The following is a 19,881-nucleotide window of genomic DNA, read 5'->3' on the forward strand; positions in this document are numbered from 1 at the left end:
TCGAGAGAGAGAGAGAGAGAGAGAGAGAGAGAGAGAGAGAGAGAGAGAGAGAGAGAGAGAGAGAGAGAGAGAGAGAGAGAGAGAGAGAGAGAGAGAGATGGACTATCTGTCTGAGGGCGAGGGGGCGTTTGCAGAGGCGGGCATGGCGAGGAACGGGGCAGGGGCAGCGCCCTTTTTTTTGCTTTAGAATTCACAAATTCCAGGCTGTTGCCGAAGTGCTTGCTGATGAGGCAGATGAACGGAAGAGAGAGAGAGAGAGAGAGAGAGAGAGAGAGAGAGAGAGAGAGAGAGAGAGAGAGAGAGAGAGAGAGAGAGAGAGAGAGAGAGAGAGAGAGAGAGAGAGAGCGCTGCATATTGACGCTCTAACTGAAGAGAGAATAAGCGGGAGAGAGGCACAGAGCAATGGGGAGGATGCATAGGTGGGAGGACTGAGACGTTCACGAGGGCATGTTGCCCGTGCAGATCAAGGAAGAGGCGACCTTGTAGAGCAGGGGGGGGGGGGGGGCGGGGGGGTTTCCTCGATAGCGATGGAGCTGCTGCCAATGGGCTGTGCAGGCAGGCCTCGATGAGTCACTTGGCGAAGCACGCGGGGGCGAGCACACGGGGGAAGAGACAAGAGAGAGATCGAAGAGAAAGGAGAGAGGGTCTACTTGAAGTCTTTTTGTTTGGTACGAAGGAATATCTCTAGATTCCTTTTAATAGGAACAGCGTAGAACCCGTATTGTAATCATAGAATACTAAACCAAAGTTTGCAAGTGTAGTTCACTTTAGGTTCACATCATGATCACATCTATTTCACACAGGGCTTTATACAAGTTCACATTGGTGCACCACTGCACATCATATATTTCACAAGTCCCGAGTCTACACTGTGATCGCATTCGAATTCGACGGGTCAATTATCCCTGAGTTGCAATGCGTGTTTTGGCCTATGGCAGAGTCCCTGTCAACGAGTCCTGAGGCCGGCCGGCGGTCACCCGAGAAGTCAAGTATGTGCAGTTTGCTGAAGGTTTGGTGTTTAAAAAAAAAAGAGTAGCAGAAGAGGGGGAATGGAGGTGGTACAGTACGCTCTATGGCGCTGCTCCATCATCCGCCTCTTCCTGCAGCTTCTCTTTCCTACTTTCTCCATAGCGCAACAATTGAACCCCTTGGGTCCCCTCTACTCCACTTGCATGCGGAACACCACCACATCCCTCACCGCCACGTTCGCGCGCAACTTGAATACCACTTTGCGCAATTTCACCAACCTCGCGTCGCAAGAAAGCAGCAAGTACGCCATCGCCACAGCAGGGAGCTCGGGGCTGGACATGGTGTACGCCGTCTTCCAATGCAGAGGCGATCTGTCGCCCCGATCATGTGGGGAGTGCGTGCAGAATGTCACTGCCCGCTTGCCGCAGGAGTGCCCAAAGTCGGTGGGAGCGCGCATTCGCGTGGACGGCTGCTTTCTGCGCTATGACAACCAGTCCTTCTTCTCGCTGGACACCACATACGTGATGAGCTTATGTAGCACTGCCAAAACCAGCGACGCTGTTATGGTGAGCGCCATCGCTGACGTGATGAAGAATGTGACGGGTGAGGCACCGAGGCAGGAGGGCTGGTGGGCAACTGCGAGTACAAGCCTCATGTATGCAGCGGCGCAATGCCTGGGCTACCTCAACCAGTCGGAATGCGCGCAATGCCTGTCCAGCTCCTCCTACCGCGCGGCCTGCGATTTTAGCTTGGGTGGACAGGTGTATCTGGCCAGCTGTGCCTACCGCTTTGAGGCTTACAACTTCCTACAAGCTCCTGATGCTGCCATCTCTGCTCCGAACCTGCCTGCTTCTCCTCCTGGAGGAAGGGTCATCCTTCCCTCTCCTGCCGGTAATGAACCACTTTCCCAATAGTTTCTTGCGTCTGATTTTTTTCAATAGTTTCTTGCGTCTGACGGTCAACTTTTAAAGAACGCCCTGCCTTTTTTTCCTTTTTTCTTTTTTTGGGTGGCACTGCATTTAGGCATGCAGAAAGGGAAGGTGAACTGCCCATTGCCACTGCAGAAGTCATTGCCCAGGATTTAAAGCTTTTTATTTCCACAAACTAAAATAGGAGGTTCTTCTATCTGGAGATATTAATTCTGTATTTAAACCATGCGAAGAAAGATGATGAGAGACAGTGCTCAAAATAAACTTTTTTATAAAAACCTTCACAAACCTACACAGGGAATATTTTAGAGGCAGATTGACTATTACTTTTTAATTGTAGGTGGGATTACACTAAGCCTAGGTTTATTTCAAGCATTGACATACAAGGATTCGAGGGTTTTAAAAACCTTGATGTGGTGGTTTGCGTAGGCAACAAGGCCCCCATTATTATTGCATTGAGTGTAGCTCTTGGAGTTATCATTGTTGTGGGAGCTGCATGTGCCATACTAGTGTGGCATTACAAAGCAAGCCATATTAAGGGTAAGGCAGAACTCTTAGCTATTAAAGCTGGTATGGACAAGCAAGTGGATAGGGCAGCAGCACCAATTTTCCTACAGAACAAGGCATGGGTATTCTCAGTAGAGGAGCTCGAGGAAGCCACTGGCCACTTCCATCCCACCAACAAGCTTGGAGAGGGTGGCTTTGGCATCGTTTACAAGGTACACCTCATGTTTAGCCAGTTTTCACTCCAAAAATATCTGCTTGCTCTCAAGGGTGATTATGCATGAGAAACTGTGTGGGGAATCTCTCTTTAAAGGATGCAAAAGCATGTTTTTGGCGAAGATGCACGTTAATTTGCATGCTCTTTTGTGTTGTTGGTACATGGATATTCCCCCTGCACATCCTTCAGGGAAAAATAACGTCTACTTGATGATCAGAGGATAAGGGAAGAAGATAAAGACACATGGTGGTTAAGGATAGAGGTCAATAAGCAATTCTGTGTTTAGGGAGTAGATGGCAGAATGGGTTGGCTGAAAAGTTTTGATGCTAGCAATCACAAGTAAATTTAATGGTAAGGCTTGTGTTTCGTAACCTGAGGGTTGCAAGCCCCCTTGGACCCTCATGAATGAAGCGACACCTCTGGTCACTTGCTGTATTTGCATTGCAGGACTTGCCCTTTAATACTTGAGTGATTCCTCCTCCTTGCGTCGATCACTGAAGAACGTGAATGAGAAGGGAATGAGATAGAAATAGAAGTTCCCAAGGAGGCCGGAAACAGAGTTGCCGCATTAGCAACGGAGTAACATAAAATTAAGGTATAGATGTTATGCATATGTAACATTATGGTAGAGATTTTCAGTTTAATTGTTGTAAAGAATGTAAAAGAGTGACTAGGTATTGGATATGGACTCGAGAGAGATGTTTGTGTTGTCCCTTTGAAAAATTTTAGCTTCCGACCACAAAATAGATTTTGGTCTTCAAGGGAGGAGTGAAATGCTGAAATGCTAAAATGTAGAGTTTTAGTTGTTTCTCACTTCTATGATTTTGAGGGGTAACCTGTAAGTCGATCGTCATGAATCTGGATCTCCACCCCAATCGGAATCACTCCATTCTTGAAGAGTAATCTTGGAGTCTGTATCTCGAGTGGCATACCATATGCCCAACAACTTGGATTGCTTCAAATTCCACAAGAACCAAAGCGCCTGCTCAAGATGGGACTTGATGAGTCTCACAGGGAAATTGATGTCAAAACGGGTGTTCAACAACCAAATCTGAGAGCCGACCAGTTTTCGAGACTTTGTAGCATAATCTATGTTTGAGGGGTGATACAAGGACGACTTCTGGTTGGGATTTATCAATGTGGAAATCTGCTTGCAGTTGTATGAAAAGCCTCTTCTTGGACATAGCGTTGCTGAGAGAGGAAGATGTCCCCCTCTATCTGTTATTTCTAGTCCAAGATAATAATGAAGCAAGCCGAGATTTGTTGTCTCAGACTCCTTGGCCAAAGTCTCCATCATACATCAAGTATGCTTGTCATGGCTACCTGTGATAACAAGATTATCCACATAGAGGGATAGCAAGTGGCACCGATCCTCCCTCTTTAAAAAGATATAAAAAAGGGTTTGCCAAAGAATGATGAAAGAATTGTCACATGAATCTTTTTGTGCCACGCTTGAGGAGCTTGCTTTAGGCCATAGAGAGCCTTCTGCAACTTGTAAACCTGTCACTTGAGCTTGGAATTGAGAAACCTGGAGGTTGATTTGCATGCACTTGCTCCTCTAAGTCTCCTTTGAGAAAAGCCAACTTGACATTCATCTGAAATATGAGTCATCGATGATGGGTTGCTAGAGCAAAAATTGTCTGATTAGTCGCCATACACATAGTCTATGCAAAGGTCTCGTCATAGTCCACTCCTGGTCGTTGAGAAAAGCCCTTGGCTACTAATCGAGCCCTGTGCTTTTGCAATGAACCATTTAATCTGTACTTTGCCTTGTAAACCCAATTGACATCAATAACCTTCTGCGTTGGTGGCCTCAAAACTAACTCCCATTTGTCATTCCTCTTGATGGAATTGAGCTTGGAGTGCATGGCCTCTTTCCACTTTGAGTGTGAAAGTCCCTTCTGAACTGTAAGAGATTCTCTGTCCTTCGGCATTGAGGAAATTAGGGCATAATTCACCTACAGTAAAGCTCCATCTTCTCAACTTTTTGCAACCGTCGAGATCGCTCATAGTACGCAGGGCAGGCCATTCCTGTGGAAAGTGTGTAGTCATAGCATCTTGCAATTGGAAAAGCTCATTGTTTGTGGATTTCTTCTCGGTGTTGAGCCTTGGAAGGACCTTCTCGTTAGGATTCAGGCTTGAGTTCCTTTAGCAGGCAGTCCATGGCGTCTTGAGACTCACTTGATTTTCACAAAGATTCGCAGAGTTGAATTGAGTAGGCTATGGGAATACAGGTTTTCCATGAGCAGGGCCTAGGAGATGTTGTGCACATGCTTGAGTCAGGCTTGTATGGAGGAGTGTCTTCGATAGTGTTTGATTTTGAACCCCTTCCGTTGCTTAGAGCATGGACATATGCTGGTTTGATCGGCTCATTTGGATGCAGTTTTGTAGCATGCCTATCGAGGATATACAGTTGGTGCTCGTGGTTGACTGGTATGTATCTTTTTGAGCTGCAGCCCCTAGAGTGGATGGGAGCTTTTATGTAGGGGGGGTGTTTTTTGTTTGAGATGCAAGAGGGTCAAATTTCTCTTGTGTTTAGTGGCAGTTGTGGACTCTCGTGTTCAGTGGCGGTTGTGGTCTCGGAGTGCACATTTCAAAGGATCAGAATACTCGTTGCATTTGTAGGACTCCTAGATCTAGACCTAGAGTAGGCACTCCGAGGGGACTGGCGGTTACGGGCATTTTGGAGCTCGATCTTTAGCTCAGCTGTAATGGGACCGTGGTGAGTGGTTTTGGCAAGATCCTTTTCCTCTTTCACCCACCTCAAGATCCCCTTTTTTCAATATACAGCCCCGGCTTGGCATTCTTCTATTGATGTCCATTGGGCAGACCATTCTAGTAATGCACCACCAAGATCCTGGTGGGGGTTTTTGGCAAGATGCTTTTGCCTCTCCCACCCACCTCCGGATCCCCTTTTTTAAATACATGGCCATGTATTTATGTGTAGGTTGCAAACAATTCCAGTAATGCGCACCAGCAGGGGATCACAGATGAGTTCTTGGCAGACTTTTGGAATCAACTCTGGGCTGGTCACCAGGCTAGATAGATTATTATCTTTTGGTGGCTAGTCGTGCACAGAGGGACAGCAATGGGGGTTTGGCTTGCACATGAACACTAGACACCCCTTAGTTTGCCCTGGGTGTGGGCATCCTTTAAAGACTTAGAGACACTGCCTATGGGGTTGGCCGTAAGCCCAATAGCATTGGCTCAGGATTCTCTGGGTGATGGCGTCACATTCACTTGGGGAGTGGTAGCATAGTCAGCATGTTCAGGGCCAACACTTGGATATGAGACCCATCATGATAGTTTTGGGATTAGGCTCCGGGCGGTTCGTTCTTAGTAGGGCCTGATATCGGACTACTTGACAGTATCTTGGACACATGAAAGAGACTCCAGATGGGAGCTGATCAATAGCCTAGGCCTATGGTTTGTATGGAGAGCCCGTTGCTACATTGTTTTTGAGGGCAAACCTGAGCCTCTAGCAGTGAAAATGCGTGCCTTTTGGTTGGAGCTGATACTCTCTACGGCCAATATGATAGGGTAGAGGATAGCTTTGATAAAGCAGAGCGACATCCCTAGGCTTTCATACAGTTATGGTGGCTAGGACCCTTCACGATGGGCCAGGTTATTCAGTTGTACTATAAGCCACTTGCATGGCTTCCCCCCCCCCCTCCCATTTTGTGATTTAGCCACTGTATATATAAATTTGTAGCATGGAAGAGTCTCCACTTTTCTCTCTTACATTGTATCCTCTTGCTAGGGGAGATAGCCCATTTGACAATTCCAAAAACTTAATGGACAGATGTATTTCATGTTAAAAAATAAACAAATTCTTCACTGTGTTGATTTGGGTCCAATGTTATTGGCCCATTTTTCGAAATCAAAGAATCGATCATGCCATAATAGGATAGTCACTCCTTTTGTGAGGACACTAGAAGAGATGTGCTCAACTACCAGTGAAACCAGTTCGCAAACTCTTGACAAGCAGTGAAAATTTGACAAGGTTGAAACCATAGAACTACAAAGAGCTAGAAAGATCTAAACTTGAAGACACCTTTGAAATAGAGTCAAGGACACCTGTTCAGAAAGAGACTCGAGGTGAAGTTCCCCTCAAAGAAGTAGGGTGCCTACCTCTTACAGACGAGAGGCAAGTTTCTCCCGGAGAAGTGGTGGCCCCTAATGTAAGGTGTAGCGGAAGTGAATGTTGATATTGCTTAAGATGAGTGCTCCGAACTGTGCTCAAGGGTTCCTTTTACTTACGGAAGGGAGAGCCTTCCGTTCCTTTAAAGAGAGAGTGCAATGATCACAAACAAAGTGAATGCTATTGTGAATGAAAGTGTTGAGACTTAGAGAAGAAAGAGAGAAGAATACGATACCAGACGGTTCTCAAACCCTCCTCCAAGGGCCCCTCTCTATGGCGAGAGAGGTCTATGCTATAGATTGCACAAATCTGGTACAATGGTCTAGATGCAACGGACTTGCCGACGATGTCGACACGACAATGATGGCGACGACGAGGACGGGCTGCAAACTGAAAACGCTAGGGCTGAAAAGCTGAAATCTGCAAAACGCTGAATTTCTGCGGAGAACTAGCACTGTGTCGGCGAGGATGCAATGACGACGACTCGACGACGACGCACTGAAAACGCAGATGCTGAAATCTGAAAACAGCAGGCTGAAACTGTAAACGCTGGCTGACTCAATGGTACGGCGAGGATCTGCTACGGGTAGGTGAGATCTGCGAAGTTAGGGGCTAGATCTGCAAAGGCTAAGTGCTGAAATCTGAAAACGCTAATGGTCTTGGCTGATCTGGCGTCGGAAACTGCAAAACGCTAGGCTTGATCTGCTATTGAAAAACGCGAGGCTGATTTGCTGTTGATGGAAACGTTGGGGAGGTTCTGCTGCAGAAAACGCTATTGAGTGGGATCCAAAAACGTTGGCTGCTTCTGTTGGCTGAAAATGCTAGGGCCTTCTGCCGGTCTTGCTGAGAAGGTGCACTGCAAGTTGCTGGAATTTCTTCTGCCTCTTCTGCTTCTACTGAGTGACAACTGGGTTTCTTTATATTTCCTTAGCAATTTTCCCTACTTACTTTTTCAACAAAAGTCACTTATTAATAAATAAGTGAAAAATGTGTATTTTGGGAAAAAGGGTTCTATGCTCTGAAAAATGCTCCTGATGGGTACTGAATGTCACGCTAATGATCATGCTGTGTGCAATCAGAGGATATGCGACTAATCTAATTGCCTGGACATGCACAGCCTGCGCACATGCACATAGGGTTAGATGTGCATGTGACATCCCCTCCTTTTCAAAGTGAGGTACTGATACCGAGCTGTATGGTGTCAAGGGAGTGTGCCAACAACTCCTGGAATCCTGCAAAGAGCGCTTCGCTGGCCCACTCTGATACGTGGGTCGTGCGATACTTGAACTTCATGAAGGTTTGCAATGCTTGCTTCTTTGGGCTGCGCAGAAAGCGACACAAAATGATCTGTTGCGGCTTCAATGCTCCAACTTCGGCTATGGTCGTGGGTCCACCTTCTTCAAGAATCTCCGAGGAGGAAAACTCTTGAAACCATGCTCAACACAAAACCATAAACGTATCCATTCCAATTAGAGTAACTGGAAAAATATCATTCTTCCTAAATGACCATGCATGCAATGCAGATGAACAAAGTGACGAAGTGCCAAACCGTTTAACAAACACACGCAAAAAGTGGGATCGAAACTTGACTTTTCGACGTAAACCTATCAACTGTGGCAAATCACAACGGAAATGCCGATGCTATATGGACAATCTTGCTCGTGCTCTTTCTGAAACTTTTTTCTTTTCGAGAGTGATCCGCATACATCCGTGTTCATCCGTGAGTGATTCATGTGGTACCATAAGACATGCTTGTGAAAAGGGAACACGTAAAGACGGTGACGAAAATACAAGAAACCTCACGAATGAGAAATTCGAACAATGCGTGCTGACTAATCATGCGAAACACAATACTTCCTGAGTGGGTTCTTTGGACCTCGGCTCAAGAGCCAAGATTGGTTTGGCGTGACTGATCATATCTACAATAAGGTTAGCTTCACTAGAAAAATCATCATTCAAACAATCATCCTTGCGAAAAATCAAATCTCTATTATGCAAAAAATGCGTGTCGTGCTTCGGAGAAGAAAGGACCAAGAAAGTCGTCTTCTCTTGTTTCTTTTCAAGCTTCGCCTGCACATTAGAAATGAGAGGTAAAGAATGAATACCCTCCTCACCACGAATGATAATGGGAGAGTCACTTTTGGCATTTAGAGTGAGCGTATTGTCTGCCCAATCAAAGAGAGGGTTATGTTCACGAAACCATCTAATGCCCAAAATCATCTCACATCTTGAAAGAGGAGACACGACAAATTTTCTACGGAAGAAGCTTGTTGAACAGTGAATAACTGTCATGAGGACGTGGCAAATGTTAACTATGTCACAAGGACGTGGGAATTGCTAACCTTAGTTGTTGGGTTCTTTCCAATGATTTTTGTTTTATTTTTGAGACCCTCTTTTTGAAGTTGAAAATGGTCGGACATTGTATGACCAATGTGAACGGTAGTTTCACCCGCACATGGGAAGTGGGTCGGCATTGGAATTCGTATAGTAAGAGGATGTCTAGGCTCAGTTCAAGATCATGTAGGTCCCCCCGTCGCACTTAGCAAGTTGGTGGATATTAGGAAGTGAACTCAATAAAGGCATAAAGTCAAGGTGGAATTACCAACAGAAAGTATCCGACAGTAGGGCCACATTGCACTTTTGGATGCGGTCCCAATGAGGATAGATGGTTAGATGACCAGTGGGAGCCCAACGGAAGCATCTCCTAAAAATTAGGGAACTACTATTTTGGGCCGTGAAATGTGTTCGCGTCATTACCTTCGGAATGACAAGGGGAACATTTTACAACTCTGCCGCGAAGTCAATTGGGCATACAGTTGGGAGATTTTTAGGCGGCAACCCCGAAACGGAAAAATACTTGTAATCGTGCCAAGTGGTGCATTTTAATGCACTTTCCTCATGCATGAAGAGGTAGCGTTGAATTTTTAGCTGGGAGGCTCATTTTGTAGTTTCCTGTCACAGGTTAAGAGCTATGGAGTGCTTCTTTTCCACTCTATGTATAGTGTGGTGCTAGGAGTGATGACTTGCACACTAGACATTGCTCTCTCTCCCCAACGTGCAGTTATGTGATGCCCCACAAGAGTGCTCCTCATTTGACTGATGTACAGCTGTGTGGTTTCATGCTTTTGTGATGAGGCAAGATCCTCCTTTAGCAAGAGCAGGAGTAGCTAACTGCTACTCCAAAAGCAGGCACCGGTGAGGATGATAACCTCACCGTACAGGTGCAATTTCAGCGCTGAATCCTGATTATGCGCTGTATTTCGACTGTTTTTCAGCCGCATGGATGCTAGAACCATTGGGAGCAGTGCCCCACTGAAAGAGGACAGTTCGGCGACTGTTTAGGGCTGAAAACAGGGCAAAAACCAGTAAATACAGCGAGCTGAATTTACTGTTTTTGGGCAGAAATCAGAGGGTTTATGCCGGTGGAAGTGAGTTCCAGCAGGGGAATAGGTTTCACGCAAGTTTTGGGGTTGTTATGTTGCCGAAATTTGGCCAGCACAGGTGGTATCTAGCTGGATACATGTAAAGAATTCCCAGGACTCTACTTTGTAATTTACCCTCTCAAACTTCAAAGTATAAAGAAATACTGAAAGGGGCGCCAATTTTGGGGCCTACAGGTTGTCGGCGTTTGCTAGGAGCATTCTAGCTTCCGAGCCGTGTGTGCTTAAGTGTTAATTCCCGTCGTAGGTTTCCTTTGCACGTTGTGTGTGTGTGTGTCTAAAGTAACCAATTTCGGGTGAAAGCCAAAGCCTACCGCCCCACGGGCCGCTTTCAAGGTTCCGTTACCGGGACATCAATCACTTTTTCTTCAAGAAGTGAGCCTCGGTTGTTTTGGGTAAAGACAGAGTACAGGGACGCGGGATTACACTATGGTCGACAAAGGGAAGGGCATTATGGAAGAGGTTTCCTCTTTGAAGGACAGACAAGGAACCCCTATGGTGTTTGAGATTGGCGAGAGCTCACGGCCACGTCAGTCTGTACCTCCTGTTGATGTGAATGTCCCTCCAGTAGTACAGGGCTTTATGACTAGGCAACTCGAGGATGATGCATTCAAGACTCAGTTACTTGCCGCGGTGAATGTGTTTTTGCAACTGGTGCAGAATCCAAGGTTTATGGAGTTCTTGCAAGCGCCACCAATGCAACAACAAAATACGAACGGAGCTTGTTGAGGTTCAAGCCCAAGTACTTCATGCGACTTAGCAGGATAGGGAACGCGCGCATGTTGCGGAGTCGGGGGCTGCAAAACAGGCTCCTCCTGTCCTTGAACAGGTGGTTAGGACGCCTATTCCACAGGTTATGCCAGTTCAGCCCGCCACCTTTCAGAGCCTGCATGCTGTCTTGAATGGACAGGGAATTGGTTACCAAGCAATGCACCTAGTTTTTCCACCGGCCACGGTACATCCTTGGTATTTTGAGGGTGGATCTGTGTTCCAAAGTATGGTTGGTTATGCGCCTAGAAGTCAGCCATACATGCCAAGAACAGTGTTTGGGGGTATGCAAGGCATAGTGCCAAACCCCATGTATGGTACCATTGGCATGCAGCAAGGTTTTCAGTGCAACCAGGGCAGTGTGGGGTGCCACAGGGTCATTTTGGCATGGTTGGTTTCTGGACAGCAGCCAGATATGGCACCTCTGACGCAAAATGTTAATGGCCAAGATGTGCCGATGATGCCTACTACAGTGCCCATGTTGCAGACTATTCCTTATGACAATTTGGGGGCACTAGAAAAGCCGAAAGCTTACAAAGAAGGTGGTGCAGCTGTAAAGTTCAGCACTTTCAGTGGCTTCGAGGATAAAGCAAAGGTTCTCACTTTCCTCCAACAGTTTGATACAACTTATGTAGGATGGAATTTTACAGAGGCCTCTAAGGTCAGGAAAGCTGCCACTTTCTAAAAGGACAATGCGCTTACATGGTGGACGACATTGTTAATGCAAGGACAGGCACCCGCCACTTGGGTTTACTTCAAGCAAATGTTTGCATCTGCTTGGCTGTCAAATGAATTTGAAGCTGACGTCATGACAGATTGGCACCAGCTTACTTCGGCTACATGCAAGAGCAATCGGAGGTTTTGTAAAGCGTTACTCTCATTGACCTCCTACAGATTTGTGCCATTGACATAGCAGATAGATTAGTATTGTTGTGGGCTGCCTAAAGGGCTTCGCGATTACTGTACCAAAAACAGAGTGGCTACCCTCACTCAGCTTATGGAAGTTGCTAACACTGGTCTTGCCTTGTTGAAAGGAGAGGACAGTGGGTTTCCGAGCAACGAGAAAGGAGGGCAGCAAAAGAAAAATTCAGCGAAGAAGCCCTTTGTGAAAACGACTCTTGAAGCGTCACAGGGGTCAGAAAAGGCCACCAAAGATAAGGATTCAGCCGGGACTTCTGGAGCGCAGGCAAAGAAACAGAAAAGAAGGCCTTTTGTGCGTAAGTCGCTCGAGGAAAAGAAGGTCCTAATGGCTGAAAATAAATGCTTTCTATGCGAGCAGCCTGGTCACTTTGCTACCAATTGTCCACAAAGGAAAAGACCAGCCGACTCAGATGATAACGAGGACCAGAAAGGCAAGAAGCCTAAACCCACGGCAGGTTTGGTGCCAGATATGGTGGGTGATAGGCCCAGTATAGATGCCAGTGAGTTATGCAGGGCATGGGGTAAAGTTAGGGATCAGACGACACTCATCTTCTTTGATCCAGGTGCCAAAGCAAACTTTATCTCACGAGAGTTAGCTATGAAGCTGGGCATCAGAGCTAAAGAGATGGGGTACACGGCAGAGGCAGGGTTGGCATGTCCTGGCCACTCAGAGTGTGTTAATCCCATTATTGGAAAGCTGTGTCTGCATATTCAGTCGCGTGTGGACACAAAAGAGTTCTATATCATGCCATTGGAAGGGTGCGATGCGCTACTTGGAATTCCGTGGATGTTCAGAGTGCATGGCGTGCTGGATGCCTTCGGCAAGACGATCACCCTCTAGCATAGGGGCAAAACTCATGTTTTGGATGTAAAGCTCAAAGGGGAGTTTGTCCCTATTGTATCTGCTTCTGCTATTACTTCTGTAATAAAGAATCATCTTTCTGTGTACTTGATTTTTGCACATGTTGTCTCAGATAATTGTCTGTCAAATTTATCCGTGTTAGATAAAGAAAGGTCACCATTTTTGTGAGAGTTTAGTGACCGTTTCTCTGATTCATTACCGTCGCAATTGCCGCCAGAGAGACTTGAGGACCATCGGATAGATTTGATGCTAGGGTGTAGCCCACCAAATAGACCTCCCTACAGGGTTAGCGTGGCGCAACAGAAAGAGATTATGGACCAGGTTGAGGAGTTATTAGAGAAGGGGTTGATTCAGCCTAGTTCTTCACCTTTTTGCTCCTCAATGCTCCTAGTGCAGAAAATGGATGGCTCATGGCGCATGTGTATTGATTGTTGAGGGCAACAAAAAGGTTTCTCCCATTTTGCATACAAACGACAAGATCTTTGATGCAGATTGATATGTTGAGAACATGGATGAAATGTATAGGAAAATTCAAGTTGCCTTAGAGAAGACTCAGGCAAAGCAAAAAAAGGCTGCTAATCGTCACCGTCGTGAATTGCTGTTATCACCTGGTGATTGGGTTCTCTTAAGGTTCAAAAAGACAAGGTTAAAGAAGATGAAGGGCAAGGAACGGTTGTTTCCTAAGCTCAATATGCGTACTATGGGCCTTTTCAAGTGCTTGACAAGATCAACAATGTGGCTTACAGGCTGAAATTGCCTGATGCGTGGAAGATTCATAATGCGTTTCACGTGAGTCTTCTTAGACCCTTCGTGGGTGATGTGCCAGAAGATATGCCAGATGAGGATGAGCCAGAAGTTGAGGAACTTGATGAGGTCCTGGTACCTGAGCAAGTTTTGGCACATAAGGACAGAAAAGTTAAAGGACAGGTTGCAAGACGCTACTCAGTGAAGTTCAAGAACTATCTGCCTATGGATGCAAAGTGGATGGAAGAGCATGAACTGTCAGAGTTACCAAATGTATTGCAGCTTTACCTTGAAGCCTTTGGGTTACAACCTAAGGTTTTGGCACATAAGGACAGAAAAGTTAAAGGACAGGTTGCAAGACGCTACTCAGTGAAGTTCAAGACCTATCCGCCTATGGATGCAAAGTGGATGGAAGAGCATGAACTGTCAGAGTTACCAAATGTATTGCAGCTTTGCCTTGAAGCCTTTGGGTTACAACCTACTTATGTCCCAACCCAACGTGTGCAAAGGAGGGGTAATGATAGAGCTAGCACATTAAATGTACATATGAATTGAGTGTAATGGATGGAAATGACAAAAAGTATGGAGGTCTCATTAAGTCATTTGTATCTATGTGTTACGACCTTTCTTGCGGATACATGCGATGATAAAAGAGTGCTAACAACACAAAATCATTAGTGGCGTGTATTTATGATATGCAATCGAGGACGTTTGTGATTTCAAGAGGGGGGTATGTCACGAGGACGTGGCAACTGCTAACCTTAGTTGTTGGTTTCTTTCCAATGATTTTTGTTTAATTTTTGAGACGCTCTTTTTGAAGTTGCAAATGGTCGGACATTGCATGACCAATGTGAACGGTAGTTTCACTCGCAGATGGGAAGTGGGTCGGCACTGTAATTTGTATAGTAAGAGGACGTCTAGGCTCATTTCAAGATCATGTAGGTTCCCCCGTCGTACTTAGCAAGTTGGTGGATATTAGGAAGTGAACTCAATAAAGGCATAAAGTCAAGGTGGGATTACCAACCGAAAGTATCCGACGGTTGGGCCACATTGCACTTTTGGATGCGGTCCCAATGAGGATAGATGGTCAGATGACCAGTGGGAGCCCAACGGAAGCATCTCCTAAAAATTAGGAAACTCCTATTGTTTGTTGTGAAATGTGTTCGCGTCATTACCTTCGGAATGACAAGGGTAACATTTTACAACTCTGCCGCGAAGTCAACTGGGCAACCAGTCGGGAGATTTTTAGGCGGAAACCCCGAAACGGAAAAATGCTTGTAATCGTGCCGGGCGCATTTTAATGCACTTTCCTCATGCATGAAGAGGTAGCGCTGAATTTATAGCTGGGAGGCTCATTTTGTAGTTTCCTTTCACAGGTTAAGAGCTATGGAGTGCTTCCTTTCCACTCTATGTACAATGCGGTGCTAGGAGTGATGACCTGCACACTACACACTGCTCTCTCTCTCCCCTACGTGCACTTATGTGATGCCCCACAAGAGGGCTCTTCATTTGACTGATGTACAACTGTGTGGTTTCATGCTTTTGTGCTAAGGCAAGAGCCTCCTTGAGCAAGAACTGGAGTAGCTAACTGCTACTTTAAAAGCAGACACCGGTGAGGGTGATAACCTCACCATACAGGTGCAATTTCAGCGCTGATTATGCGTTGTATTTTGACTATTTTTCAGCCGCATGGACGCCATAACCATTGGGAACAGTGCCCCACTGACAGAGGACAGTTCGGGGACTGTTTAGGGCTGAAAACAGGGCAAAAACCAGTAAATACAGCGAGCTGAATTTACTGTTTTTGGGTAGAAATTAGAGGGTTTATGCCAGTGGAAGTGAGTTCCAGCAGGGGAATAGGTTTCGCGCAAGTTTTGGGGTTGTTATGCTACCGAAATTTGGCCAACACAGGTGGTATCTAGCTGGATACAGGTAAAGGATTCCCAGGACTCTACTTTGTAATTTACCCTCTCAAAGTATAAAGAAATACCGAAAGGGGCGCCAATTTTGGGGCCTACAGGTTGTCCGCGTCTGCTTGGAGCGAGCATCGAGCCGTGTGCGCTTAAGTGTTAATTCCCATCGTAGGTTTCCTTTACACGTTCTCTGTGTGTGTGTGTCTAAAGTAAAGAATGTCGTGTGAAAGCCAAAGCCTACCGCCCCACGGGCCAAGCCTACCGCCCCATGGGCCGGTTTCAATTACACATCAAGGCACTCTCGTTCTATGAGAGAGTCCATACTGGGAGCGAAGCCCGACACCTCGAGAGGAGTTGTCTGGCTAACCTCCAAGCGGGCTCTTTCTACAAGAGAGGCACCAATCACCGCTCATATATTTTGCAAATTTTGGGTCCTTCGCAAAATTGAGCATCTCTTTGTTGCATCGCCGATCAATTGACGACGCTCCATCTCTTGACGCTCTGCCTGAGTAGGCCGAGGCGGGCCATACTCCTTGCCGGAATCTTCGTTGTGATCCCTTGCCGCATCTCCGGATGCAAAGGGAGTCGACTGATCCTTGCCTGAAGCCATAGGTGCCGCAAAAAATAAAATTGGGATCGGATTTCCTGTAGAAGAGAAATCAGCCGTGCTCTGATATCACTATAACAGACTTGGACTCTCCAAGTCAAGAATCTACTGCGAGACAGCACCAAATAACCACTTCGAAACAGTTCACAATTCACAATTGATTCACACTGGCCCGGGCGGAGTTCCGTGCCTAGAGATATTGGCCCCAAAGACTGGCGCCCCTTTCGGTATTTCTATTTGTATTAATCTGAGTTCAAAGTACAAGAGTGCGGGCATGCGCTCACACTCAGACTCTGCGTCCAGATGCTCATAGTTGTGAGAGGCCTGCTCACAAATTTAAAGGTACAAGGGATGCCAAAAGCTGAAAATCAAAAGCTCAAAAGCTTTGCACAAATAAAGCAGTTTCTCTTTCTCTCTCTCTCTTGCTAAAAGAAAGCAAAGAGGCTTTTCTTTCTCTCTCTCTCTCTCTTGCTTAGTAAATTAAAGCAAAGAGGTTCTCTCTCTTCCAATTGCGTAGAAAAAGCATTGCTCAAAAGCTGTCAAAAGTTGCCAGCGCAATTCACGCCGCAAATCACGGAGATCCATACAGCTGCCACGTCAGCAAAATTCAGGATTAGGGTTAGGGTTAGGGCAGAATTAGGGTTTCAGATTTTTAGGGTTAGGGTTTCAGATTTTTAGGGTTACGGTTTCAGCAGAGCGGGCAGCCACGTCATCACTTTGTGACAGTCAATTTGGCACAATATCTACATATTGTAATCACTTGGAAGCAGTATGTGCGATTTGTAGGAGCCGATTTTTGAGATTGTGTCATGTGTTTTGCCTAGACTAACCATGTAGTCTCAACCTCATATTGTACCTATGACTTCTCAAGCATTAGTACTACCTTTCTTCATTGTCTTTCAACCGCAAGCTTACATTTTATTAATGCTTCTTCGGAAACTCAACTACCTTTTTGTACTATGTCTGACCCAAAATTTTTCCTCCCACCTACTCTTGTTCGACCTATTGTTCTTCAAAATCCTTTGGGAGGAGTTTTCCACACGACGGCCAATGAAGAAGCATTAATTTGAGATACCCCAACCCCTTGTTTCAATTAATATGACTTCTTCACTGCCCAATTTTTGCCAGTTTTCAAGATGTTATCCTTCATGTATGCCAGCTTTCACCCTTAATATCAACCTTCAACGATTTTTGGGTTGAAACGTTTCAGAGATTGTGGCTTTCTGGTCAAATTAACCCTTTTTCCGTTGTTAAGGATTGTAACCGTGCTTTATAGTTTCTGTGGCAATTTGATGTGGTCTTTGATACCATCGCTTGTTAGGAAGATGCAAAGATTGCTTGAGTTGTCGGATTCCTAAAGAAAAATGCTCTACAATGGTGAAGTGCACTTAATGCAAGACTAGAGGTACCAAAGACCTGGCATCAGTTCAATGTCGCCTTTGCCAAGAATATTGGTTGCGACTTTTGAGCTCGACAAATTCTCTTCAACTCACTATGCGTCCTTCAATGATTACAATGAGAAATTTTGAAACGCCCATCTTTTGGCATCTATATTCAATGACTGCACACTTTCCGATTAATGTGAGGATAACCCTCGCCTTTAAGTCACTATTGCTTGAAGATTAAGGTATCCGCCATGCAGGAATTGAGGGATAATGTGGCATCAGGATATGATACAATTCGGATCACTTTTCTATGTGACAACCATGGACCTCAAAGTGAGATGTGATCTAAAAATGTCGTTTTTATCACGTTTGTCACTGTCATGGTTTTCACCTTCAGGGTACACTATCAAATGGAGAACAAATTGCAATCAAAAAGCTATCTATTGAAAGGCAACAAGGAAAGCAAGCGTTTTTAAATGAAATCAATCTCATGACAAGCGTGCAACACAAGAATCTCATCAGATTGCTGGGATGTTGTGTGGAAGGACCCAAGAGACTTTTGGTATATGAGTATCTACTGAATAAAAGTCTGGATTTTTTCCTCTCTGGTAAGATATGTACGTAATGTTTTGTAAACTAAATGATATTTTCAATGTACAAAAAAGGAACTGATCTAGATGAATTTGGTGTGGTGCGATCTTATGGAGGAGCAAGGGACAATACGCTATTTAATTGGTCAACTCGATACGGCATTGTTATTGGCATGGCTAAGGGATTGGCATATCTTCATGAGGAATCTCACGTTCGAATTATCCATAGAGATATCAAGCCAAGCAATATTCTTTTGGACGACCAGTTGAATCCTGTCATTGCTGACTTTGGTCTTGCTAGGCTTGTGAAGGATAATGAAACACATGTCAACACAGGAGTGGCAGGGACAATGTAAGGGCTTTGCAGGTTTGGAATTTGATTGCAAGCTTTGGCGTTACTCAAGTTTTCTCATTGTGTTTCTTTGTCATGAAGAGGATATCTGGCCCCTGAGTATGCTCTCCGTGGTGCTTTGAGTGAAAAGGTTGATGTGTTCAGTTTTGGTGTGGTCTCCCTCGAAACTGTAACCGGAAAGCAAAATATACATAGTACACTTTTAACAAGGGTCTCTCTCTCTCTCTCTCTCTCTCTCTCTCTCTCTCTCTCACACACACACTCACACACACACACACCCCAAATAATATGTTTTTTACACCTTGTAGTCGTGATGATTCTGTTATTGTTGTGATTGTGTTTGTGAGTGTGTGTGTGGAAATCTATGTCTACAGTTTCTTTATGCTCGATTCAGCAGACAAAAACTCGTAATGACATCGCTATGTGAATGCAGGTTTGGGAGGAATACCAGCATGCAAAGGTTCTAGACTTGGTGGATGAGAGGTTGGGCAGTGCCTTCTCTCCTGAACAACTCATTCGTGTCGTACATATTGCATTGTTGTGCACGCAAGAGAACCCTGAGAAAAGGCCAACAATGTCTATGGTTACTATATGGCTTTCTGGAACAACAGACATTCTTGAAATACCCAGCAGGCCAACATTTCTTGATTACAATGATACAGCAGCACCCATGGGTGAAATCAACAGCAGGTAGTCTACTTCTACTTCTTCTTGATCCACCTATGTTTTCGGAGGAGATTTCTGGAGGAGTGCAATCCTTGGTCTTAGGTAATGGATGGCCAGTCCAGCATATAGCCCAAATGGTCCAATAACCTTGCTTGCCCATCTTCTCAAGCATGCTTAGCATGTCAAGCAGTGGCAATTCCTCTTCTTGAATTATATGGCAGACAGGTTGACTGGCATTTTTATGGCATTCCTTATCTTGTCATAAGTATGTCACAGGCTTGGCTCTACTGCTCACATATCCCCGTTTGTAGTGTAAATTTCCCGGTTGAAAATGAAAACTCCTGGTTTTAACCTCATTGGCCCTTAATTTTCAAGTTCACAATATCGGCATTTCAGTTGTAAGTACTGCAAATTATCTTCTTTTTTGGACTAATTCTAGGTTTTTCGTTAGCTTTACCTTAAAATCAAGGCCGATTTTTTTTTTTGGGGAGCAATGCAAGTTGACCTATGCAAAAGTCCGTGTTTGGCGGCGGAAATGTCTTGGTTGATGGAAAAGTATCCTTCCCCTTTAAGTAAAGAGTGTTTCTTTGGAATAGTCTTGTTGGAATACTTCCAATCATTGCAAAACTTATGGGCAGTGTCCATGTTTTACATATTTAGAACGAAACCTTGCTCATTTGTGCCCAGGAATAAATTTGCTGGTTTTTTTTTTTTTGGGGGGCGGGGTTATGGTACAACCATTTGTCACATACCCCCCACTTAGAGAAGAATAATTATCCTCTATTACACCTACAAACATGACTTAATAAATCAGGCATTGGTTAGATAATGATTCACAAAGAGAGAATGGTGCAGACATTCATCTCTTGGCTC

The 19,881-nt window shown here is 45.2% G+C and overlaps 1 protein-coding gene across 2 annotated transcripts; it reads left to right on the plus strand.

Annotated features, from left to right (window-relative positions):
• The first annotated feature begins 875 nt into the window (after positions 1–875).
• On the plus strand, positions 876–19,390 carry LOC147443247 (cysteine-rich receptor-like protein kinase 8). Of its 2 annotated transcripts, XM_086529156.1 has the most exons (6): positions 879–1,860; positions 2,328–2,617; positions 17,798–18,008; positions 18,108–18,342; positions 18,424–18,553; positions 18,776–19,390. In XM_086529156.1, the coding sequence occupies exons 1-6, from the start codon at positions 1,050–1,052 to the stop codon at positions 19,034–19,036; spliced, it is 1,938 nt and encodes a 645-aa protein (XP_086385282.1). In that variant the 5' UTR covers positions 879–1,049; the 3' UTR covers positions 19,037–19,390. The 2 variants fall into 2 exon arrangements, with proteins under 2 accessions (XP_086385283.1, XP_086385282.1); XM_086529157.1 differs by lacking the exon at positions 18,424–18,553 and having other exon boundaries at positions 876–1,860; positions 18,108–18,357; positions 18,776–18,885.
• The last annotated feature ends 491 nt before the right edge of the window (positions 19,391–19,881 follow it).

This window comes from Adiantum capillus-veneris, chromosome 14, assembly GCF_014529385.1.
Source record: "Adiantum capillus-veneris isolate H3 chromosome 14, ASM1452938v2, whole genome shotgun sequence".
NCBI lineage: Eukaryota > Viridiplantae > Streptophyta > Polypodiopsida > Polypodiales > Pteridaceae > Adiantum > Adiantum capillus-veneris.

Coding starts and splice junctions, on each gene's coding strand:
- LOC147443247 (XM_086529156.1), top strand. CDS start 1,050: ATGGAGGTGGTACAGTACGCTCTATGGCGCTGCTCCATCATCCGCCTC. Junction 2,618..17,797: donor GCTTTGGCATCGTTTACAAG/GTACACCTCATG, acceptor TTTCACCTTCAG/GGTACACTATCAAATGGAGA. Junction 18,009..18,107: donor TCTGGATTTTTTCCTCTCTG/GTAAGATATGTA, acceptor GATCTTATGGAG/GAGCAAGGGACAATACGCTA.